A 23,098-nucleotide genomic window follows, 5' to 3' on the forward strand; every position below is an offset into this window, starting at 1 on the left:
AGTAATGCATATTTTAGCTTAACACCCCCTCTCAGGTCCAAAACTGAGCCGAAAGGTTAGGCCAGCCATTGTGATGTTTACTTACCCAAGCCGTCCCATCCCAAAGCAGCCAGGGTATCGGACAAAGGGTGCACGTCGGCTGCCCAGTGGCCTACCAAGACTACAGAGGCGATGGTGATCTTACCAAGGGAATCCAAGTAGTTACCCTAGAGAGATCAGGGCATCGGACAAAGGGTGCACGTCGGCTGCCCAGTGGACTACTAAGCCCTACAAAGGTGGATGGAACTAAATGGAACTTTTGTTTTTGTTTTTGTTTTTTGTTTTTTTTGAATAAGTGTGGTAAATTTTATGGGATGCAGTCGTTGAGTAATAGTGACCCAAAAGATGGGAGTAGGGAGGGTATACCCAACACATCACAAAACAATACAAGCTAACCCATCCACTTAGGGTGTTGATGACGAGGAAAAATAGGTGATGAGGTATCCATGTGATGAAGAAGGATGGTGATGTGGTAACAACAGCTGCCGGTGGAAACAGCTTAGGATCCGCTCAAGTGGTGCTTTGCACAATGAGATGCAAAGTATGCTACATGCTGAAGAATGCTCATGCAGCAGGTGCCACTTGGACAGTGTCTCTCATGGGGAAATTGTTCACTTGCCCAAGCGCCCTAGTACAAAGATGATGAAATCATGCAATGCGAAGGGTAAGGTACAACAGGGGGGAGAAGCCGATGTCGAAGACAAAGTGTTGAAGCCTGTAGAATACCAAGAAGGGTAGGAACCCCCTCTCAACCTGGATGTAGATGCCGAAGAAGGAAGAGGAGCATGATGTCGGTCTTTGTGTGGTGCCGAGAACCATAAGAAATGAAGAGGAGAAGGAACCATCCCAGCTGGAAGAGCTAGGTAGAAGTCACCGCCATGTTAGCATCAAGAGAGATGCTGTACGATCCGCCTCAGGAGGGGAAGCCTCCATGTTGGTAGAAGAGCAAAACTCCAAGGATGATGAAACCATGAAGGAACGGCGCGCATCCCAAGTCTCCAGCCCAGGTAGGACTGGGCAAACCTGCATGTTAGCCCTACATTGAAAACAAAACTTGCAAAGGAGATCAAAGTCTGCAATCACAAAGGTCAGTAGTGAGATACTCCAAAAACAAAACAAAACAAAACTGAAAAGCTAATTGAAGGAACAAGTGCAAAGATGCAAATGGGTATGTGTGTGTGAGTAAATGCAGAGGAAGACTTAAAATGTAGAGACAAAAATTCTATGGGCTCGACTCTAAGAGTGCAAAAAATGAATGCTAGACTGACCTAGGGTATCCGATAGGAGAGACATGCAAGTCTAAGAAGGCGGTCACCAACGTATATGTCCAGTTGCAGGGCTCTGCCAAGAGAACGCCTAATGAGGTGGGGAGGAAGGTGAGATAGATGCATGAAGTGCAACGGGATCGGAACCTGCAGACCAATCAACCAGTCCCTCAGGGGTAGTGAAAGAGATGGGCTGCTGAGGCTGTACTTGAGCCACATGTCCAACAGCAACAACGGGTGCTGAAGGAGCAGATGAAGCAGGAGCGGAAGGCGTAGCCCCAGTGGATTGTGGAGTCGCAACGGTCTACTGAGGCTTTTTAGGTGGAAGACCTTGGGCCTTGGAGCGACACTCCTCGTCCACATGGCTTGCTCTCTGGCAGTGTGTGTAAAACCGGTTTTTCTTAGGGAGTTGCTGCCAGATAGGTCTTGATTCTTTGGTTCTATCTGAGGAAGAGGAGTCACCCTTTGATTGGCTTGCCTTCGCATCTAGCAAGTTCTTGCCACTGGTAGTTTTCTCTCTCTCTCTCTCAGAGGCAACCAACCCCCTCTGCTCTGAATAAGGCTGTGATGAGGATTTCTTGTGGACTTGATCATACAGCCTTGCGTAATGCAAGGACTGGCACTCAAACTCGTAGAAGGTTGGATCGAGATTGGGAGATGATGTGTTGAATGAAATTGAAGTATTTTGCGGGCAACTTATTCAAGAAGAATGTAACCTGATTGTCATTTGACTTTGGAGAGCCAATAGTGGCAAACTCGGCAAGTAACTGCCTATAGTCAGCCAGCTTGACTTTCAGATCATCCTCTTCCTTAAGAGAGAACTCTTGAAGTTCAAAGTCGAGATTGATGCGCCGAGTACAATCACGAGCCGCATAGCAGTCGAGAAGGTGACTCCAACGCTCTGACGCGAGCGAGAAGTGCTGCAACTGAGAGTGAAACTCAGGAAGCAATCCCTGCATCAGCTCAATATTGGCTGTAGCATTGTGGACTCTCCATTGACGGATGTAGTCAGGGTGAGCTAGTCGAGGGTTCGGCATAGGCTCTAGACCAATGACGAGGTCCCAAAGACCTTGAGACTCAAGCACTTGTTGCATGAAATTCGACCAAGTAGTGAAACTTAACCTGTTAAAACGTGTCTTATCCGTGAAGGCATTCTTGGCCGTTGCAACAGGAGTGGTAGTGCTCGGAGATGAATGGTGTGAAAAAGTGTAGTGGGGGTAGGATGGGGGAGTGGAGTAGACTTGGGAATGGGCCCCAGAGTGCCCACCAGGCATGCAGGTAGTGTGCAAGGTGGATCCATAGGTAGGGATGGGCTGACTAGGCATGGACATGGTAGCCACATGAGGAACCCAAGGAGGTGGGATGGGAACACTGGGAGTAGAAGATGGGAATCCCTGCGTAGGTGTAACCCAAGGAAGTGTGAAGACGCACATAAGTTGAGAATGGAAACCCCTGCGTATGAGAGGTCACGGGAGATGTGAAGCTGGGGATAGTGAGGGGGATGCCCATCATAGTCGACCCAGGAGTTATGGGTATGCTCATTTGCTGAAAGATGAGAGGCACTGTGTTAAAGGGTGGCATTCCCCCTAACGAAGTACCATGGTGCAAAGAGGTAGAGAATGGGGTGAAGGAAAAGGTGCTAGGAGCGGAGATGGAAGATCCAACCCCTAGGGTGTGTGATGCAGATGTGGAGTGTAATCCAAGATTTTGGAAAGATGATGAGAGGTGATCAAGGTGTGATATAGAAGAGGGTGGGATGGGAGGGAAGTGAGAAGTGTGTGTGATATGCTCAAATGAAATAGAAGCTGTAGATGTACTTGCTGCTTCATGAGCCCCCTCTATTGAAGTTTACATACGCAAAGCCATCCGGATCGTGTACCTCAAAAGAAGAAACAGGCGAGGGTTTTGATTCATGCAACACAAAAGAATTGTACAAACCTGACATTGGACCTGGCTGAGATGATGACGATGGATCGCTAGACGTTCCAAATGCCATATGTCCTCCATGATCGGAGAGGCGGCCAGCCTCACAAACCGGTTCGGATGTGGTAGCAAAACTGGAAGGAGGGGTGTAAACATCACCATACTTGTTGCGATAGTACTCCTCAAAGTCCTCTGTCATGTTAGTGAAATTTGGTGAGGGTGGAGTGTCGTCCTCCTCACCGAGTCCATAATGCCGTCTCAAGGTCTCCAATGATGGAGAAGCCTGATAAGACATCATAGGAATTGGAGAAGAAGGTGTCTGGGACATTGTGATTCGATTATGAGTCGTATTGTGTGCCTCGCACAAAGACTAGCTCTTAACAATATCCGTCAAATACTGTTTACAAGAGCACCGACTGTGATACCATGTTAAGAAGACTGCTAGGGTTTGCACTGAGGACACACAGAGTGTATGACCACGACAGAAACACAAAGACATAGACACAGACACAGAGGGCAAAACTCAAACCCTAAATGCAAAACTCAAAACTCAAACATAGAAACTCAAACACAAACAGAAGAAGGGAGAGAGAGAACTCAACTCTGAAGTGAATGAATGCTGTAAATGAATGTAAGAGTATATAGTGTGCTCAAGGGCAGAGCAATGTTGGAGTGTGACGTCCACCGAAGATGGATCCCAAGTCTGTGACCACCAGTTGGAGTGTAGGAGTGCTGAATAGTGAATGGTAGCAAGTTGGTCACCAAAATGTAGCAGTTTGGAGTCTAGAAACTGGTAAACGCAGCAGTGTACCACCGATTGGGGGCTGGAAACTGTGCACAATCTGCTGTAAACAACAGGTTGAAACAGTGTCTGAGAGTGTCAGGGCCTGCAATGCTGAAAACGCAGGCTGGCTGACCCTGGAGACGATGGACAGCAGGCTGAACAGCAGTTTGGGACAGTCTGGAGCAGTCGCCAGCAGTTGAGAGTTGTCGCCTACAGCAATGGATAGGCTGAAGATGATGTGGCTGCAGTCGATGATGGCTGGACATCTGATGGAGACGGGCTGCAGGCTGGAAATTGGGCGCCAGCAGCAGCAGAGGGTGTGTGGGCTGGTGTAACTTGCAAACAAGGATGATGGCTGAATGGGGGCAGCCTGTCTATTTATAGATGTGGAAGGGCGCCCCAAAAATTAGGGCTTCCACTAAACTCTCTCGAACCGCTTCCTGTTTTAGGGTTTTACTCTAAAAGAGCATTTTTAGTGTGTTTTGGGGCTGTTTAAGAGGCTAATCAGCGTAATGCATATTGTAGCTCAACAATTACTAGCATGATGAGTTTGATTTCCCCTTCATCAAGGTGGGGAACGAAGGCTACATCTATTACATTCAAATATGGAGAGAGAGAGAGAGAGAGAGAGAGAGAGAGAGAGAGAGAGAGAGAGAGAGAGAGAGAGGACTTACCTATTAGTGGGCTGCTGCTGATGACGCACCTGTTGGTGGCAACGACTGCTTGTGGATCGTCGAGTTATTTAATGATAGAGACAAACCGACAGACAGATAGAGAAGTATGCCCAAAAAAAAAAGACATGATGGACAAGCAAAAACAAAGTCCATAATATAAGTTTTTGTAAAGTCCGCTCCATCTCATCCCTCATTTTTGCTTACTAATCTATTTCTTGGAGATCATGTTGATGGATTGTGATTGCTAGCTACAGCCATCTCACTATCTAAACAATCTTGCATGTCTTTTCTACTTTGTTAGTACCAATAGTGATCTCTTCCTCCTTCACAATTTGGCTTGAATGAAGGGCTTTGCTTTCTTTAGTATGTTGCCGAATCCATCATTATTGCATTGAATTTCAACACGATGTAATATTCCCTCACTTAGGCCCACATGGATTTGTTTCAATGAGGATAATAATTGAGTATACAAGCCCTCCAAATGTAGTAACAAGTCAAGATTTCCCTCTACATTGAATGAAAGTTTGTCAATACAATAGCTAGGAAATAATCTATATCTATATATCATTTTGGCTGGAGGTTTGGTTATCTCCCGAACCTCCATTTCCTTCCCGAGCCTATTTTTTCCTTCCCAAGCCTATTTTTGAATTGCATGCAGATTTTGAATTGCATGCAGGGTTGAGGCAGGTTGAGGTGGCTTTAATGCTCGACAACCTCTCTCTCTCATGATTAGTGATCCCATTTTGATCTCCTTTTGATCTCATTTTGTCGCTTGAGCTGCAGGTGGACTTTGAGCAGTGGACTTGGAGCACGCTTGGACTTGGAGCACAGACTTAGAGCACACCAGCTGAGGTGCAGCTCTCTCTCTCTCTCTCTCTCTCTCTCTCTCTCTCTCCTCTCGACGCCTGTCCGCCTAAGGTCCTGGCCCGCCGCCCGCTTGCCTGAGGTCCTGGCCGCCGAGAGAGAGAGAGAGCCCGCCTGGCCCGCCCATCCTGGCCGCCGAGAGAGAGAGAGAGAGAGAGAGAGAGAGAGAGAGAGAGAGAGAGAGAGAGAGAGAGAGCTGCACCTCAGCTAGTGTGCTCCAAGTCCATGCTCCAAGTCCAAGCTCTAAGTCCAAGCGTGCGCTAAGCGTGCTCCAAGTCCACCTGCAGCTCAAGCAACAAAATGAGATCAAAATGGGATCACTAATCATGAGAGAGAGAGGTTGTCGAGCATTAAAGCCACCTCAACCTCCCTCAACCCTGCATGCAATTCAAAATCTGCATGCAATTCAAAAACAGGCTTGGGAAGGAAAAAATAGGCTCAGGAAGGAAATGGAGGTTCGGGAGATAACCAAACCTCCAGCCAAAATGATATATAGATATAGATTATTTCCTAACTATTGTATTGACAAACTTTCATTCAATGTAGAGGGAAATCTTGACTTGTTACTACATTTGGAGGCCACGCCTACGCTCACGGAGGAGTTTCGGTGATCAGTAGGACACTGGGGCACGTTTTACTCTCAGTATGAGAGGTTTTTTCCCCCAAACTTATTCTCTTATTTTGTATGTGCCTATGTTACACACTTATGGGCACTTATCATGTTCGAGTGTGAACACCCCCTACAACCCTAAGGTTTAATGGTTGTACTTTGTACTTTCAGGTTACACTCTTTTAGTCTATTGCATTGGGTCTCATGCTTCACTCTCCACTCTGTCTACTGCACTTTCAACTGAGCTTCGATCCTCTCAGCCTCTCACACTGCATTTGCATCAGACCCCATCTTCTAAGGCTGCCACTCATCAACCGCAGTTGTTTATACTTGCATTTTGCAGCCAATTCCCCTACTATTGCTGCATTGATCAGTCTGACCCCTCTCCTACCAATGTTTGGTGCTGATGTCAGTAGAACAGGCCATATAGCAGCCAAGTAAGACATCTCAACAAGCTGACGCCATCATGCAACAAGTTGCATATGGCAGCAACCTCTTCCTCTATGTTTTTTGCAGGTTTTCTAGAGGACATGGATAACAATCCAATATGATTGGCACAATCATGTGGTAATTTAGGAGGCCCCAAACATACTATAAATAGACAGTCTTCCCTCCCACTCAGTCAATCTCCTTTTAGCAGATTGCATGTACCAAAGCTTCGCTACCCACACCCCATTTGCAGAGGATATCTAAAACCGAAGCTACCCCACACTATCTACCATCATTTGGTGCCTGTTGGAACCATCTTCTCGCAGATTTTTCCTCTATCATATTCATCAACTATCTATCACAGCCTAGTGCTTGCGTTTATTGCTTGGTGACCCTCAAAAGTTGGAATTTGGAAGAAAAGGATGGCTATCCGTGTTCTCTCGTAGGATTGTGGTAGTGGTCCTACTAAGAGAAATTGGAGCACGTGGGCATTGTTTCACACCAAAAAGAGAAATAAGTTGAAGACTGCTCGACTTGAGAGATTGGTTTTTTGCCATTGTAACTGCGCTTGATTGAGAATTTGAGTTACACACTTAAGCCAAAGCAAGTAAATGTAGATAAGATTGACATAGAAGGTGAGGGACATTCCTACCATTCTAGAGGAAATAGACACCTACAATATGCTATATGAGGAGATGTCTGCACCTACACATCAGACACAATCCAGGCATACATCAACTAGAGTGAGAGAATCTCAACTTCGACATGGAGTTGCTTCTTCCTCTACAGCTCCAGTGTGGCAAATGACGATGATGATGCCTCCTCTTCCTTCAATAGCAGTACTAGTGCTCCTGCTAATAGCCCTAGGGAGGCTGAGACAGAGGCCTTTGGATGATGGCGAGTGACTCCCATGAGTCATTAGATGATAGATCATGATATGATGATTCATAGACTTGTACTTTGCAAACTTGTGGTTAGTTGCCTATGAAGATTTATATTTATGGTTCAGGGGTGCCGAGAGAGAGAGAGAGAGAGAGAGAGAGAGAGAGAGAGAGAGAGAGAGAGAGAGAGAGAGAGTTGCACCTCAGTTGGTGTGCTCTAAGTCCAAGCTCTAAGTCCAAGCGTGTGCTAAACATGGTCCAAGTCCACTGCTCCAAGTCCACCTGCATCTCAAGCGACAAAATGAGATCAAAAGGAGATCAAAATGGGATTTCTAATCATGAGAGAGAGGTTGTCGAGCATTAAAGGCACCTCAACCTCCCTCAACCCTGCATGCAATTCAAAATTTGCATGCAATTCAAAAAGAAGCTTGGGAAGGAAAAAATAGGCTCAGGAAGGAAATGGAGGTTCGGGAAGGAAATGGAGGTTCGGGAGACAACTATGATATATGATGTACGGTGTATCACAGTATCTCATGAGACATGCGTCATCCAAATGCCACTGAACCATAAATTTAAATCTTCATAAGCAACTAACCGCAAGTTTGCAAAGTACAAGTCTATGAATCATCATATCATGATCTATCATCTAATGACTCATGGGAGTCACTCGCCATCATCCAAAGGCATCTCTGTCTCAGCCTCCCTAGGGCTATTAGCAGGAGCACTAGTATTGCTATTGGAGGAAGAGGAGGCATCATCATCGTCATTTGCCACACTGGAGCTGTAGAGGAAGAAGCAACTCCATGTCGAAGTTGAGATTCTCTCACTCTAGTTGATGTATGCCTGGATTGTGTCTGATGTGTAGGTGCAGACATCTCCTCATATAGCATATTGTAGGTGTCTATTTCCTCTAGAATGGTAGGAATGTCCCTCACCTTCTATGTCAATCTTATCTACATTTACTTGCTTTGGCTTAAGTGTGTAACTCGAATTCTCAATCAAGTGCAAGTTACAATGGCAAAAAACCAATCTCTCAAGTCGAGCAGTCTTCAACTTATTTCTCTTTTTGGTGTGAAACAATGCCCACGTGCTCCAATTTCTCTTAGTAGGACCACTACCACAATCCTACGAGAGAACACGGATAGCCATCCTTTTCTTCCAAATTCCAACTTTTGAGGGTCACCAGGCAATAAACGCAAACACTAGGCTGTGATAGATAGTTGATGAATATGATAGAGGAAAAATCTGCGAGAAGATGGTTCCAACAGGCACCAAATGATGGTAGATAGTGTGGGGTAGCTTCGGTTTTAGATATCCTCTGCAAATGGGGTGTGGGTAGCGAAGCTTTGGTACATGCAATCTGCTAAAAGGAGATTGACCGATTGGGAGGGAAGACTATCTATTTATAGTATGTTTAGGGCCTCCCAAATTACCACATGATTGTGCCAATCATATTGGATTGTTATCCATGTCCTCTAGAAAACCTGCAAAAAACATAGAGGAAGAGGTTGCTGCCATACGCAACTTGTTGCATGATGGCGTCAGCTTGTTGAGATGTCTTACTTGGCTGCTATATGGCCTGTTCTACTGACATCAGCACCAAACATTGGTAGGAGAGGGGTCAGACTGATCAATGCAGCAATATTAGGGGAATTGGCTGCAAAATGCAAGTATAAACAACTGCGGTTGATGAGTGGCAGCCTTAGAAGACGGGGTCTGATGCAAATGCAGTGTGAGAGGATCGAAGCTCAGTTGAGAGTGCAGTAGACAGAGTGGAGAGTGAAGCATGAGACCCAATGCAATAGACTAAAAGAGTGTAACCTGAAAGTACAAAGTACAACCCTTAAACCTTAGGGTTGTAGGGGGTGTTCACACTCGAACATGATAAGTGCCCGTAAGTGTGTAACATAGGCTTATACGAAATAAGAGAATAAGTTTGGGGAAAAAAACCTCTCATACTAAGAGTAAAAAGTGCCCCAGTGTCCTACTGATCACCGAAACTCCTCTGTGAGCGTAGGCGTGAGTGAAACCCAACAAACCCCCCCTGGAGTGAAGAGTGATCAAAAGTACAAGGATCATCCACCACCAAAGGAGATCAAATTTAAAGCATTGCGAAATGCTTTAAATTTGTCATGAGGAAGAGCTTTGGTGAAGATGTTTGCCACATTACTGGTGGTAGGACAATAGATAAGGCTGATATCACCTGCATGTAGCCTCTCTCTGATAAAATGATAATGTATCTCAATGTGTTTCGTGCATGCATCAAACACTGGGTTCCGTGTCACTGCAATGGCAATTTGACTGCCAGTGAAAAAAGGAGTAGGCTTTGTTACAGACATCCAAATCAGCTAGCAAGTGTCTAATCCATACACATTCAACTGTGGTAGTGAATGCTGCCTTGTATTCAGCTTCACATGATAATGTGGCAATAGTGGATTGTTTCTTGCTAAGCCAAGATATGCAAGATGAGCCAAGAAAGAAACAATTGCCACTAGTGGAGTGACGTGAATCATAATCACGAGCCCAATCAGAATCACTGTAACATGTAACTGCAGTGGTCCCCTATTAGCATAAAGCAATCCAAGAGATCTAGTACCCTGTAAGTAACGAAAGACACACTTAACAGCTTGCCAATGTGACATGAGTGGCTGATGCATACGTATGCTCAGGGCTGAAACTACAAATTGTATGTCTGGTCTAGTGTTGTATAGGTAAATAAGACATCCAACTGTTGGAGCATATGTGTTTATATCAAACAAATCATTGTTATCATGTAATGACAGCTTTAGTTTAGGTTCCATTGGTGTACAGACTAGCTTGCAATTTTGTAAACCAAACTTCTCAAGAAGTTTACCAATGTATCTTGACTGTGATAAACCAATACCTCTAGCATCATGTATGAATTGAATGCCCAAGTAATAATGCAAAGACCCCAAGTTTGACATCTCAAAAGTTTGTTGCAAATTTTGTTTAAATGCTGAAATCTGATCAGCATGTGTCCCTATAAGCAGAAGTTTATCAACATATAGACATGATCAGCATGGATTCCCCCTCTTTACATACATAAAGGGTAGACTCAGATGAGCTGTTTATAAACCCTTGGCTGAGTAAAAAAGGCATCAATCTTTGCATACCAAGCTCTAGGAGCTTGTTTCAAGCCATATAAAGCCTTTTTAAGTTTGCAAACTAAGTGTTCGGATCCCTCAATTGCAAAACCAATGGGCTGCTGTATATATACTTCCTCATGAAGTTCCCCATGTAAAAATGCAGTTTTAATATCTAACTGATGCACAGTCCATCCATAATGGGCAGCCAAAGCAACCATAAACTTGATGGTAGTCATTTGGGAGGTAGGAGCAAATGTATCCTCATAGTCAATGCCTTTCTTCTGTGCATAGCCCTTAGCTACAAGTCTTGCCTTATATTTGTCAATGGATCCATCTACATTCCTTTTCAGCTTGTAAATCCATTTTATTCCAATGCCTTTCTTCCCAATAGGCAAAGACACTAAATCCCATGTTTGATTCTTAATGATAGAATTAAATTCAGCTTGCATTGTTGCCATCCAATGCACACTATGTTGTGCACCCTCAAAACATTAGGCTCCTCATCATCAATTGTACTTGTTGCTATAACAAGCTCCATGGTATGTGCAATATCATACATACGAGCTTGCCTTCTAGTATGACCAGCCATGGGTGCATCCAGATGACTATCTTTCATAGTCTGTAAATACCATCTAGGCATTTGTCTTGCCTTCTGACTGTGCACAAGTTCTTACTGAATTTCAGGTTCAGCACTTTGGTGAATATTCAGATCAACCAATGGCTGATTTTGTGCATTTTCCAGTGGAGCGGTTGGCTGAACATTAAGTTCACTTGCTGAAGCTCCAGTTGAATCACCAAATGAAATGGTCACAAGCCCTTGAAATACATCATGGGCAGCTTGATATGTGTCAAAACCAGCAAGGGATAATTCTGATTTTTCATCAAAGAGTATATCCCTATTGACAAACACCTTTTTAGAGACAAGATCATAGAGTCTGAATCCTTTGCTCTCACTACTATATCCCACAAAAATGCATTTGACAGCCTTGTTATCCAACTTTTTTCTAAGTACCTAGGGATGTGTGCATATGCAAGACACCCAAAGGTATGAAAGTGCTCAATAGAAGGTTTCTGGTTGTTCCAAGCGTCAAAAGGCATAACATTCTTTAATACGTTGGTGGGGCATCTGTTTAAAGCATGGCAAGTACACATTACGGCTTCCATCCAAAAACTGTTTGGCAAGCTCTTTGCTTTCAGTATATATTTGGCCATCTCCATGAGTGATTGATTCTTCCTCTATGCAACCCCATTTTGCTGTGGAGTATAAGTAGTAGTGAATTGATGAACAATGCCCTTCTGCTTCAAAAAAGAATTCAGCATAGAGGGCATATATCTCCCCCCCTCCGTTCCGAACGGAGAGTCTTTTATTTTACAGCCAGATTGGTTCTGACTTTCTCACCAAAGAATAGACCCAGTAGAAGCGAGTAAAGTCATCAATAAAAGTCACAAAATAGTAACATCCACCCAATGACTTTGTCTACATAGGGCCACATACATCTGAATGCACAAACTGTAACCTAGCTGCGGCTCTAAAAGCAACATCACGGGGAAACGAAAACTGATGCATTTTTCCCAAAATACATCCTTCGCACAAGTGCTCAGGAGGTCTCTCCAAAAGAGGTAATCCATCTAGCATCTGTGTACGTTGTAAGAGCATCATCAAGTGTTAACCCCAACACGAAGAAAGCAAAGCAAAAGGAAATAAAAAAGACGCAGGGCAAAGGCAGAAAAAAGGTAGCCCGACTGAAGAAAGAAGAGGAGAAAAGGTCAAAAGCGCAAGGGCAACCTTAAAAGTCCAAGGCAAATGCAAAAAGAGAAAGGTGCATTTTAAAATAAAAAGGCACACCCTAAAATCTTGTAAAAGAGCGCTGGGCTCTCACCCGTGCAATTTGTAAATGTAGATGGGCAGTATGAGCAGAAACCCCAAAATTTATTGCCCCAAAATTGGCAAAAGTAGTCTATTACTAACTGAGATTGCAGTACATTTGCCAATGTCTTCATAAAGCCCAAAAGCCCTAAAATTCTTGACTTATTTACCAAGAAATTTGCATCAATCGTGTCCCAGACAAGTATCTAGATTTCTGTGCCTGCTCGGGTAGAATCTCCTTTTCCAGAGATGAATTTGGAATAGAAAAATAAAATTTTAAATTAATTAGTAAAAAAAACCTCAGTGTGACCAGTCAAGCTGGTGGCCACAAGTGTAGGTCACAGGGTGTGGCGGCACAGCGTAGGGCATAGGGCGCAGGAGACAGGCCAGGGGGTGGCATAGGTAGCACATCAGCGGCGGCACAAGTAGATTGGCGAGGATGAGCGCCACAGGGCGGCACATTGCAGGTACGGGCAGACAGGCTGGTGGGTGGGCTGACTGATAAGGGCTGCTCAGGGCGTTGCTCTGCAGAGGACGCAGCTGCCACCACACTGGGAGTTGACGGACCTCTGGTACAAGGGGCAGACACTCCTGAAGTCTGAACAGAGCAGTGCTGACCTGAGCTGATGAACTCAGCTCTGATATACACTTTGGATAGCAAGGGGAGTTTGGATTGTGTAGGGGATCGGGAGAATCCCATTGTAAATCAACTTCTACTTCAATAAAGCTAAAGAAATACCAAAAGGGGCACCGATTTTGGGGTCAACTGGGTGTCCATTGTGTAAAGATTAGTAGTTAAATTTGTATATTTTGTTTTGCAATAAATGCTTGGTGCTGTAATTAAGTTGTAATCAAGGAATTACCTCCCATCCATTGAAGGAAGGATGGTTTTACTTCCCCCCAAATATATCATACTATAGGGATTACATGAGGACCATGACAGATATGCCACACTATTTAGATGTGACACTTCTTAAGGCTAGTCATGGAGTCCCTGGACCAACGGTGCTTGGGCCAGTCCTACTTGAGATTTAGAGGCTTCGCGCAACGTTATTCTAGTCGAGCAACATGCAGAGAGGGGCCAAATAGCAGATGTGACACCTCCTTGAGACTAGTCATGGGGTTCCCAGACTATCGATGCTTGGGCCAGTTCCTACTTGAGATCTAGAGGCTTTGCACAGCACTACTCTTGTTAGGCACCATGCAGAGAGGCCCCAAATAGTCACAGCTCATAGATTTTTCCTAAATGACAACCACACATATTGCATCTACACAAAGAGAGTGACAGTCCAAAGAACAAAGGAGATTAGAGTTGCATGCTGATCAAGAGCGTAGGGTTATTAGACACAAGACACCACAAAGAAATGATGGAGATATGCTTATGACATGAGCAACACATGACAAAGGTGAGGGTTCAATCTAGATGCTGCCCATATATTCTCTTGTTAGGGATGTATGACTTACTATACCACTGATCTTGACCAGTGGAGCTAGGGAGGATGGCATGCACAATGTTATTGTATCATTACTCAATCATACATCTAGTCATGTAGTACTCCACCCCCCTCCTTTTCTGGAGTATCCCTATGTGGGTGTTGTATTGTACATCACTTTACAGTTAGCTTTCACTATATATCATTGCTTACCACTTAGCACATCATGCTTCTATACTAAGTGATTGCAAGTTAGGCCTAGTTCAACATTATAGCTTTGCAGCCCTGAGAGGCCTTGTATATACTTGATTGTTTGGCATTTTGCTTTTGCTAGATTGTCGAGCACTTGTACTTCATTGTATTTTTGTTTAAGTAATATAATTAGCCACACTTTGTTTTGCCTAAAAAAGAAGAAGATCAAGTTGTAATGTTGATGGTCAAAGCTTAAGGTATCTTTCTGCACAGCTTCGTCTGGGATCTCAAGTATCTTAACCATCAGTTTTCCCAATTTTGCCTTTGATGAGTGTTTTTGGCAAAGATGATGATGGAGAAATGAAAGCAATGGAAGTTTGCTGCCCTTAATTCATGGTAGAAGTAAACAGAATCGATGCGACACAATAGTCCATGTTGAATTTGGAGAGTCTTCCACTCTGTAACACACATTTGGAGATTGTGTGGAGTGGGACAAAACATAAACTGCTTGAATATGCAATGACACACACATGCACACGCGCGTGCGCGCACACACACACAAAGCTACATGATGCGTCGAGTGTGTCTTCTACAAATGCAAGAGACCCCATCCACATTTTTTAAGTGCCTCAGGCCTGCTAGTGTGCCACAGTCCCCTCCTCCCATATTGTCCACCTCATTGTGAGGGTTCATAGTTACAAAGAGCCTTGGAGACTAGGGCCACCAAGAGATGCAAACAACCTTAAGACAAATCACCACGACCATATGAGGCACAAATTGCTTAGATCTAGGCATGGCATCATAGATTGGTGAAGGAGAGAGGCATAATGCATCTTGCCGTACCATCACGATTGTATGCTTGTATCACTCTCTATAGGGACTAGATTTGGGAGTTTAGATTTTGCATCATACTCAAGACATGGACTTGCTGTATATTGATTTGTCTCATAGGCTAATTCAGCCTCAGGTAGATACTAATATATGTTTCTCTCTCTCTTTTTCTTTTTGACTTGTTGTGTAGGTGTTAGCCATCATTTCAAATGTAGCCAAGTTTATATTACATAAATGGAGGTACAAGGAGAAGGCTTTATGTTAGCGTATGTTTGTAAGTGTAAATTAAAAGAAAAAAACCCATTCTAGCATTTTTTCACAATGTCCAAAACTTGTACAAATGCCAACAACAATGTTCATGTGTATATCATGTACCTTTATTTTGACAGAGGATTGTTCCTTTTTTCTTCCGTATTTGTAGATGCCAACAACAATGTTCAACAATATTTTTTGTTGAAATGCTTGCAGTTCTGGCATGGAAAGGGCTTTAACTAAGCAAGCAAAAGAGCCATTTGTTGATTCAAAAGAAGCATTAGCCTTGTTTCGACTCTTTAGCACCGGGTAATTTTATTTTTGATTTTCATTGTGAGGTTTATGCTAGCTTTAAGTCCTTCCATACTGTGGTTTGGTTCTCTTAACAGAGCATCATAGTTGTCAGGTACGAAAGGTACAATACGGTACGGTATGATAAAATACGGTACTAATTGGTACGTTATGATTTTATAAGGTACGGTACGATATTAGTACGAAAAAAAATAAGATGATTTTTTAAATAACAAAAACCATAAATCATTAAATGATAGATCATAAAATACATGTTTAAAGTGGAAATAGCCATTTCATTACAGAATAAGACTAATACATGAGGGTGACCATTGCGGTCGCGTGGGTTACGCAAAACATGCGATACAACTACAGTCTAGTATATCTGATACAAAAAAAAAGAGAAACCTATGTGACATGTCATATGAATGATGAATGATGAATGATGAGGCATCACTATTATCATCATCATCATTATCAAAACCATTTGAGTGCTCATCAAGAGGGTCTGAAGATGACTCCTCGGCATCCGATGATGAGACAGACTCATACTCATCCTCACTGATGAGGTTACCATCATCATCAAATGATGGCTCCCTAGGTGGCGGCTGTGTAGGCAAGGGGGGGATGTCATCATGAGGCACAGGATGTGAGCTACTAGAGCCTCGCCTTACATATGTATGCAAGCCACTCGAACCACCCCTCCTCCATGATGGAGGGCGTCGAATGACCATGCCCCTGCTACCACCTACTCGAACTCCTCGCCCATGAGCACGCTGACTGCGAGTGTCACGAGTATCTGCTGCTATAAGCTCTCTACAGAGCTATGCAAAAATCATCTCCTCCTCCTCGTCCACCTCCTTATGTACACTCGGGAGAGTGTCGCCCGTCAACTTGAATGTATCAACATTCACCTACACAATTATCAATGCAGTGATGCACGTAAGAGTGATCATGATTCATTGTAAATACTAAATGCTAAAGTCTAAATTGTAAAGTATAAAGTTTAAACTTCAAAGTTCAAAGTTTAAAAGTTAAAATAACAAATTTTAAATGTTATGGTTAAGTGTTTAAACTTTACCTGCTTCGGACTACCCATGCTCATCATAGCCCTCATCATACATAAGTTTGTGCGGCAATAGACTAGCCGCTCTAACTGTCGTGTGCTAAGCCGATTGCGAATCTTTGTGTGAATGAGAGAATAGGCACTCCAGTTTCTCTCACATGCACTCGAAGAGCAATCCTGGGCAAGGACCCTCATGGCTAAGGGCTGAAGGGTCTCCAGTGCATATCCAAAATTTTGCCACCAAAATAAAGGCTTCACAAGTGACTCTCTCCTCCAACAAGTGGGAGAAGCAAAAGCCACATGCCCTCTCTGATCTGCATAGCATCCTAGCTCCTCTAGCACTGCATTGTGGTCATCAACAAGGACCACACGAGTCAAATAAGCAAGCTGGTCTAAACGGAACTCTCTATCATCCATGACCGCCGGTGACTTGTAGGCTGGATGTACCAATGCGGCAAAACCATGGATGGGCTTATGCATCCACGTCCATCTCCTCTCTGCTATCTCTAAAACATGTGCACGCTGTGTCTCTGTGATCATTGTACAAGCATGTGCCTCCGTCAATGCCGCTCTAAAGAAGTGAACGAGAAGGCCCATGGTGGACCCCTCGCAATCACTCATATGTAACACCCTATAAAAGGGAGTCACGACAATGACAACGGCACGGACTTTTTGCCAAAACTGCTCATTAAGGCACAAGCGCTGCATGGCTTTGGCCTCCGATTGAAGTTTTATTTGAAGGAGAGATCTTATGGTTACTTGGGCTCTACGCTCCAAATGACCCTTTATCCCGCTGAGATCTTTGGAATACTTTGCAGACCTCCTTGTCACTTGGCAGACGGGGTTTTTTGATGGGAGATTTTAATATGTGTGTTGATTCTTCACAGTCAACATCGGAGCATTCGATGATGGACGCTCCGAAAAGCCGTGCGTGGAATGCGTTTGCTCTTGCCGTACTTAAGCAAGATCTCTGGTCATGGCTACACTCTTCTTCTACAGGGTTTACTTTTCATTCTGCGCAGTATACAACTACATGGTCGCGGTTGGACCGCATGTACATCATGCAGAATGATGCTTTTCTTTCTGAGATACTGGAAATGAAAGTATTGCAGCAATATGCCTTGTCGGACCATTTTCCTCTACAGCTTGAGATGCTTGTACAACCCATTGCACCTTTTAAGCAGTTTTTGGATAGACTTCCATTGCGTTTCAACTCGTCTTATTTGAAGCATTCAATCTTTCAGGGTTATATGCAGCAATTGATTGATAGATTTTTATTGGACTTCTCCTCTGAGGGCAATGCTTCTTTTGAACGATTGCTCTCTAATGTGCAGCGGGTTGTTTTGCAGTATGGGATTCATCATGCCTCTCTTTATCGGCGGCGTCGACAAGCAGTGGAGGAATTATTGGCTTTGGTTCGTTCTCTACTGGTGGAGACTCCAGATGATGTATTTCTGCTACCATTGGCTATGCGTTTGGCTGATCTTATTAAAGAGTTTCAGTTGAAATCTTATCAACAGGCCAAATTGCAAAATTTGACTGAGAATTTGCAAGATAATACTTGTCGGACTCATAAGTTCTTTCGAGCTCTCCATGCATCTCCTGCTCGAGAGAATATGACTAGACTCCAGGATGCAGAAGGTCAAATGGTCATTGATCCTCAGACTATTGTGAATATGTGCAGGAATTATTTTCTAGACCTTCTTGGTTCTACTCATTCTCCTTCTGACCAAATTACTCATGCCCGCTCAGTTTTCTATGATTTGGTCCGCAATCAAGTTCCACATGACATGCAAACTACTTTGGAGACAGATATTTGTGAGGCAGAGGTTATGGATGTTTTGTTACACTTGCCTAAGGATAAAAGTCCCGGTTGGAATGGTCTCACCAATGAATTCTTTGAGGTTTTTGCTACCTGACTGGTGAAACCATTGACGGCTATGTTTCAGCAAGTTTGGGAAACGGGGTTCATGCCTTCCTCATGGAAAGGACTTATCAAACTGCTTCCAAAAGTTCCTTCGTTGTCTATGTTGAAACATTGGCGACCAATTTCTTTGATGGATTTTATGTATAAAATCTTCAATATGGTTTCATTAAGGGCCGAAACATTCTGCATAATGTCTTAAATGTGCAAATGGCTATTGACTATGCAAGGCACTCTAATCAGGAGGTGGTATTGATTCAATTGGACTTGGAAAAGGCTTTTGATTATCTAGACTGGTCCTTCATTGCAGAACTTATGTCTACTTTGGGCTTTGGTACTCGGATGTCTCGTTTGATCTACACCATTAGTGATGCGGCTTCTTCGCGAGTTATGCTGAATGGTGGTGTTACCGAGCCATTTGTCCTTGCACGCTCTGTGAGACAAGGTTGCCCTTTGAGTCCTCTCTTTTTTGCCCTTGCGACTAATCCGGTTCTTTCGATGTTATCTCATATGGCAGCTTTTTCTCAGTTGGCTGGATTGTCTCTTCCTTTTGGACAGCACTTCATTAGTCAATCCTTGGCTGATGACAGTTTTATGATTTTGCGTGCGGACAAGGATAATCTTCGCAAAGCATTAGATGTTTGGACTCTCTTTGGTCATGCTTCTGGTCTTCATATCAATGCTTCGAAATCAGCCATTCTCAATTGCACGGAGTCAGATTTGCAGTCATTGGACTGGCAGGGAATGGTGGTTCCTCGTGGTTCTATTGTTAGGCATCTTGGGTACCCTTTGGGTGTTGATGTTCGGCCAAAGCAACTACTAGAGTGGATTTCACAGAAACTGGCAACTGGCAGCTAAGTTTCTGTATTGGAAGTCACAGGCTTGGCCCTTCCATGTTCGCCTCAAAGTGGCTCAGACAATTATGTTGCCAATGCTCACATATTTCTTGCCATTGCTGCCTTGGACTACTACATTGAATGCTCTTACTCAGTACATTCGTTTCATGTTATGGAAAAAGGACTCCTTGCATGCAGGCATTTCATGGATTTCCTGGTCGCATGCATGTATCCCCAAACACATGGGTGGTGGGGCTATTTTGGATGCCGAAACTCATATGTTGGCACTCCGTTGGTCTCTTTTTCGTGCCATGTGCTTGGATCATCACCCTGGGTCTTTATAGCCCGTTATTTTCTTGAGGATCACGGGCTTGTGGATGGTAATACCCAAATTCAGAGCTCCTGGTGGCATGTTCTTAATGCAGACTCTCGGTTTTCTAGTCCTTCATCCTCCCTGCTTGCTCATTTGATATGTTCTTGGAAATTGGTTCTCTAGAAGGCTCGGTGGCATCCAGCGGAGGACCGCTTAGCTACTAACTCTTTTCAACTGGAATTGTTGGCAGTCTTGCGATTACTCTCTTGGGAAGGCAAACATGAGCTCAGACCGAAATTTAACCGCATGGCACATTTGGGCTTGACTTTAGTTGCAGATGCCACCCTTGCCAGTCACAATGTGCTGATATCGTTTCGTACAGCCAGGAGGTTTTTCAGGATCCCTCGTGGATACCGTGATTTATGGGGACAGCTTTTGATGGTGCTTCAGAGAAGACAACCCTTTCCTGCCCTTGCTTCAGATCATCCCTGGCAGGACTGGGACCTTGCAGGCAGGCTGAATTTGGAAAAGGCCTTAGCTAACCAGGTGTATCTTCTGATTAAAGATCATCAATGGCTGGTTACTAAAGCTAATATGGTATGGGGATTGCGTAAATCTCAGTCATGGTGGAAGGTAACTGTGATGGAGGGCTGGTTGAACAAGACACTTTTCAAATGCAAGGTCTTTCTTTGGAGGGTGATGATTGGTGGCCTTCCTCTTGCTTCAGCCCTTTCCAAGCGTCGAATCTCCAACTGCAATTGTTTCTTTTGCACCACCAGTGTGGAATCGGCCCGTCATCGATTTATTTCTTGCCCTCTCGCTAAGAAAATCTGGTCACTCTTGTCAGCGGTTTGGCGAGCAGTGGTTGGTTTTTCGCTAAGCCCTTTTGATTGGGTTTTTGTGCGGCCCAAATACCCCACACCGGCACAGTCGCATATGAAGATCTTGTTTCACTTTCTTAGATACTGGGGCTGTTGGCACAATTGGACCATTCGGAATGCTTTTCTTTTTGATTCAGCCTCTAATGTTCAGGGACATATTGCTAGGCTTAAAGGGCTCTTGCATTGGCAGATAGATCTTATTTGACACTCTGACTTACTCCCTCGGGAGGACTTACTTCCCTGGCATATGGCAATTTCCTCTGCGTCTTTGCCATGACTTTGTAACTTTTTTGTCGTTTAGTACTTTATAAATATAACATCCATTACGGAAAAAAAAAGAGAGAGAGAGAGAGTCTCAGTCATATTAATATGAAGGCCAAAATGACCTATGAGGCAACATGGCATGTCTCATCATGGATGAACTAAATAAACAACCAAGTAGAGTTATATATGTCTACAAGAGCTCTTGGCTCTCCTATCTAAATTATCCAAGATAGGGTTACAATGGAGGGATTTGAAAGTGCCCTGTACAATGAAGTATACTTAAGAATCATAGTGACATGGGATGGGTTTTATGGAATCTTCTCATTTTCCATTGCTCAAGACCACTGGTCAATACATGGGTGGTGAGATAATTTACGGTACTATGCAAATAGATGCACAAGAGAATAAGAGAGACCAAAGAGGAAATATATGTGGAACTTTCTATCAGTAAATTCCTTTCATGTGCAGACAGGTGACTTTCTGCGTTTCTTTTTCAGAAAAATCAAGGAGATTGCCATTACATGAGTCATCCAGTGCAGTTGCTGAACTACTTGAAAACAACTCCAGTTTGAGGGTTGCAATGTATAAAGAAGCAGGCTGTTGCCATGTTCATTCTGATCAGCAAACAATTGTGAAATGTGAGCATGACAATCTTGTCCATCCTGTTTGATGTGCTTAATCATGCTGTTTAATGTGTTTAGTCAACTGACGATTTTTTATGCATCTACATACCCTTAGTTTTCAGTTATCCATAAGCTTTTTGTTTGCTCCCTGGATAGCATGCACCATTAATTGACTTATTTCTATATTGAGCAGTGAACACTTTTATCACTGGCCTTCAAAATCACATTGAACAAGGTATGTATTATGTTCCTTACAGATTCTTTGGATGCTGTTGAAGGGTAGCCATGTGGTTGGGCTTTATCAGACCATAACTGTTTCTTTGTGGTTTTGATGATGTCTCTTGATGGCCAACCTTACTGTTTTCGAGAAGTTTCTTGACTATGGTTCACATAAAACAGCACAGAAATCTCTAGCAGAGCTTCGGCAGCTTGTTGAGAAGGTGGCTTCCCTTACAGATATTGACTCAAATGTGGACTCTTCTTTGCTTGCAGAACAAAACAATCGCAATTGGCTGCAGGTATCCTCTGTTTTCTGAATAAGTACAGTTCAAGTATCTTCCTTCCAAAACTCTCCAGGAAAACCCTCGGTCTGATGAATGGATGCAAAGGCATACGGTTACTCAGGAGTTTGATTTTCATATGTCCAGGCATCACACCCCAAACTACTCACTGTGGATGAGCAACAGGCTTTTGACTATGCAATAATCATGTCAGCCGTCTTGCATATGTTGGAAAAGGATCTTCAAATGCAGGTTGGCAGCTTTAGCATAAGGGGTTAATAATATGTAATGTCTGTTATGAGCAGTATTTGAAAATGAGAAGTAATTAGAACAGATTTTATAATCAGGAAAACTATGCGCATCTGATATTTAGTCCATACAGACTGAGCTCACTGATATTTAGAACTTTTGTACTTTCAGGAAATGATAGTTGGAGATTTGGGACTGGATATAGATTCAAACCACTTGCAGGCTTACTGTGAAATGTGGGATCTTCATCCCTTCATCAATGAAGAGTTTATTTTGGGAGCTTTCAATGGGGTAAACCAACCCTGACAGAATTGACAGTTCATGTTGTATGGAGACTCAAGGTTTGCAGCTGTAGTATCTCTTTGGAGGACAAACCCAGGCCAGCATTTGTCAATTTCCTTGAGAAAACCAACTAGCTTGTAGTAATTTTAGTTATTCAAGCTGATTAATTACGTATTTAGAAAAAACTTGTCACTTCTCAACTCTTTCCATTTTCCATTGGTGGTGGAAAAAGTTTGTTGTAGCACATGCACATCAGTGCTCTATTTCCCCATGATGAAACACGCCATCCAACTAACATGTTCTGGGTGGGGTATGAGCTTTCTCACAAGTTATTTGTGGTCATCTAAGCTTCTAAGGTTGCCATCAATCGTTAAGAGGTGACACCTTGTGAACTTAAAAGGATGTTGTGTTCTATACATAATATTAACTGGCAAGCTTCTTGTGTTAAGCTTTAATGACATTTACTGTATTTTGGAGTGGCGAAGTAAAAGGCCAAGTCTCATGAATGAGCTTATTTGCTAAGTTTTACTTGTAAATTTAGTTTTTATTTGAAGTCAAGGTTTTGGTAGGAGCTAAAATCAGAGCAGCTCTCTTGCTCTGTATCAATTCTCTTGGTTTTGATCATGCATTGGCCAATGATTTACTTAATGATTTTGAGGTAGCTATGCAGGCTGCAGGGCTATCCATGTGTGGTTTGGTTTTTGTAAGGTGGAACCAT

General features: G+C 43.4%; 1 protein-coding gene across 4 annotated transcripts in view; it reads left to right on the forward strand.

Moving 5' to 3' along the window:
• LOC148033642 (FAD-binding protein) overlaps window positions 1–22,885 on the forward strand; it is a 48,943-nt gene extending 26,058 nt beyond the window's left edge. For all 4 annotated transcript variants that reach the window (XM_087681553.1, XM_087681555.1, XM_087681556.1 and 1 more), the window contains 5 exons: window positions 21,224–21,364; window positions 21,543–21,584; window positions 21,749–21,867; window positions 21,997–22,101; window positions 22,270–22,885. In XM_087681553.1, coding sequence (XP_087537679.1) covers window positions 21,224–21,364; window positions 21,543–21,584; window positions 21,749–21,867; window positions 21,997–22,101; window positions 22,270–22,404 — 542 coding nt within the window. In that variant the 3' untranslated portion in view covers window positions 22,405–22,885. The remainder of the gene's footprint in view (window positions 1–21,223; window positions 21,365–21,542; window positions 21,585–21,748; window positions 21,868–21,996; window positions 22,102–22,269) is intronic.
• The last annotated feature ends 213 nt before the right edge of the window (window positions 22,886–23,098 follow it).

This window comes from Lygodium microphyllum, chromosome 7 (genome assembly GCF_053477565.2).
Source record: "Lygodium microphyllum isolate KBCC chromosome 7, Lygodium_microphyllum_v1.1.10, whole genome shotgun sequence".
Lineage (NCBI taxonomy): Eukaryota > Viridiplantae > Streptophyta > Polypodiopsida > Schizaeales > Lygodiaceae > Lygodium > Lygodium microphyllum.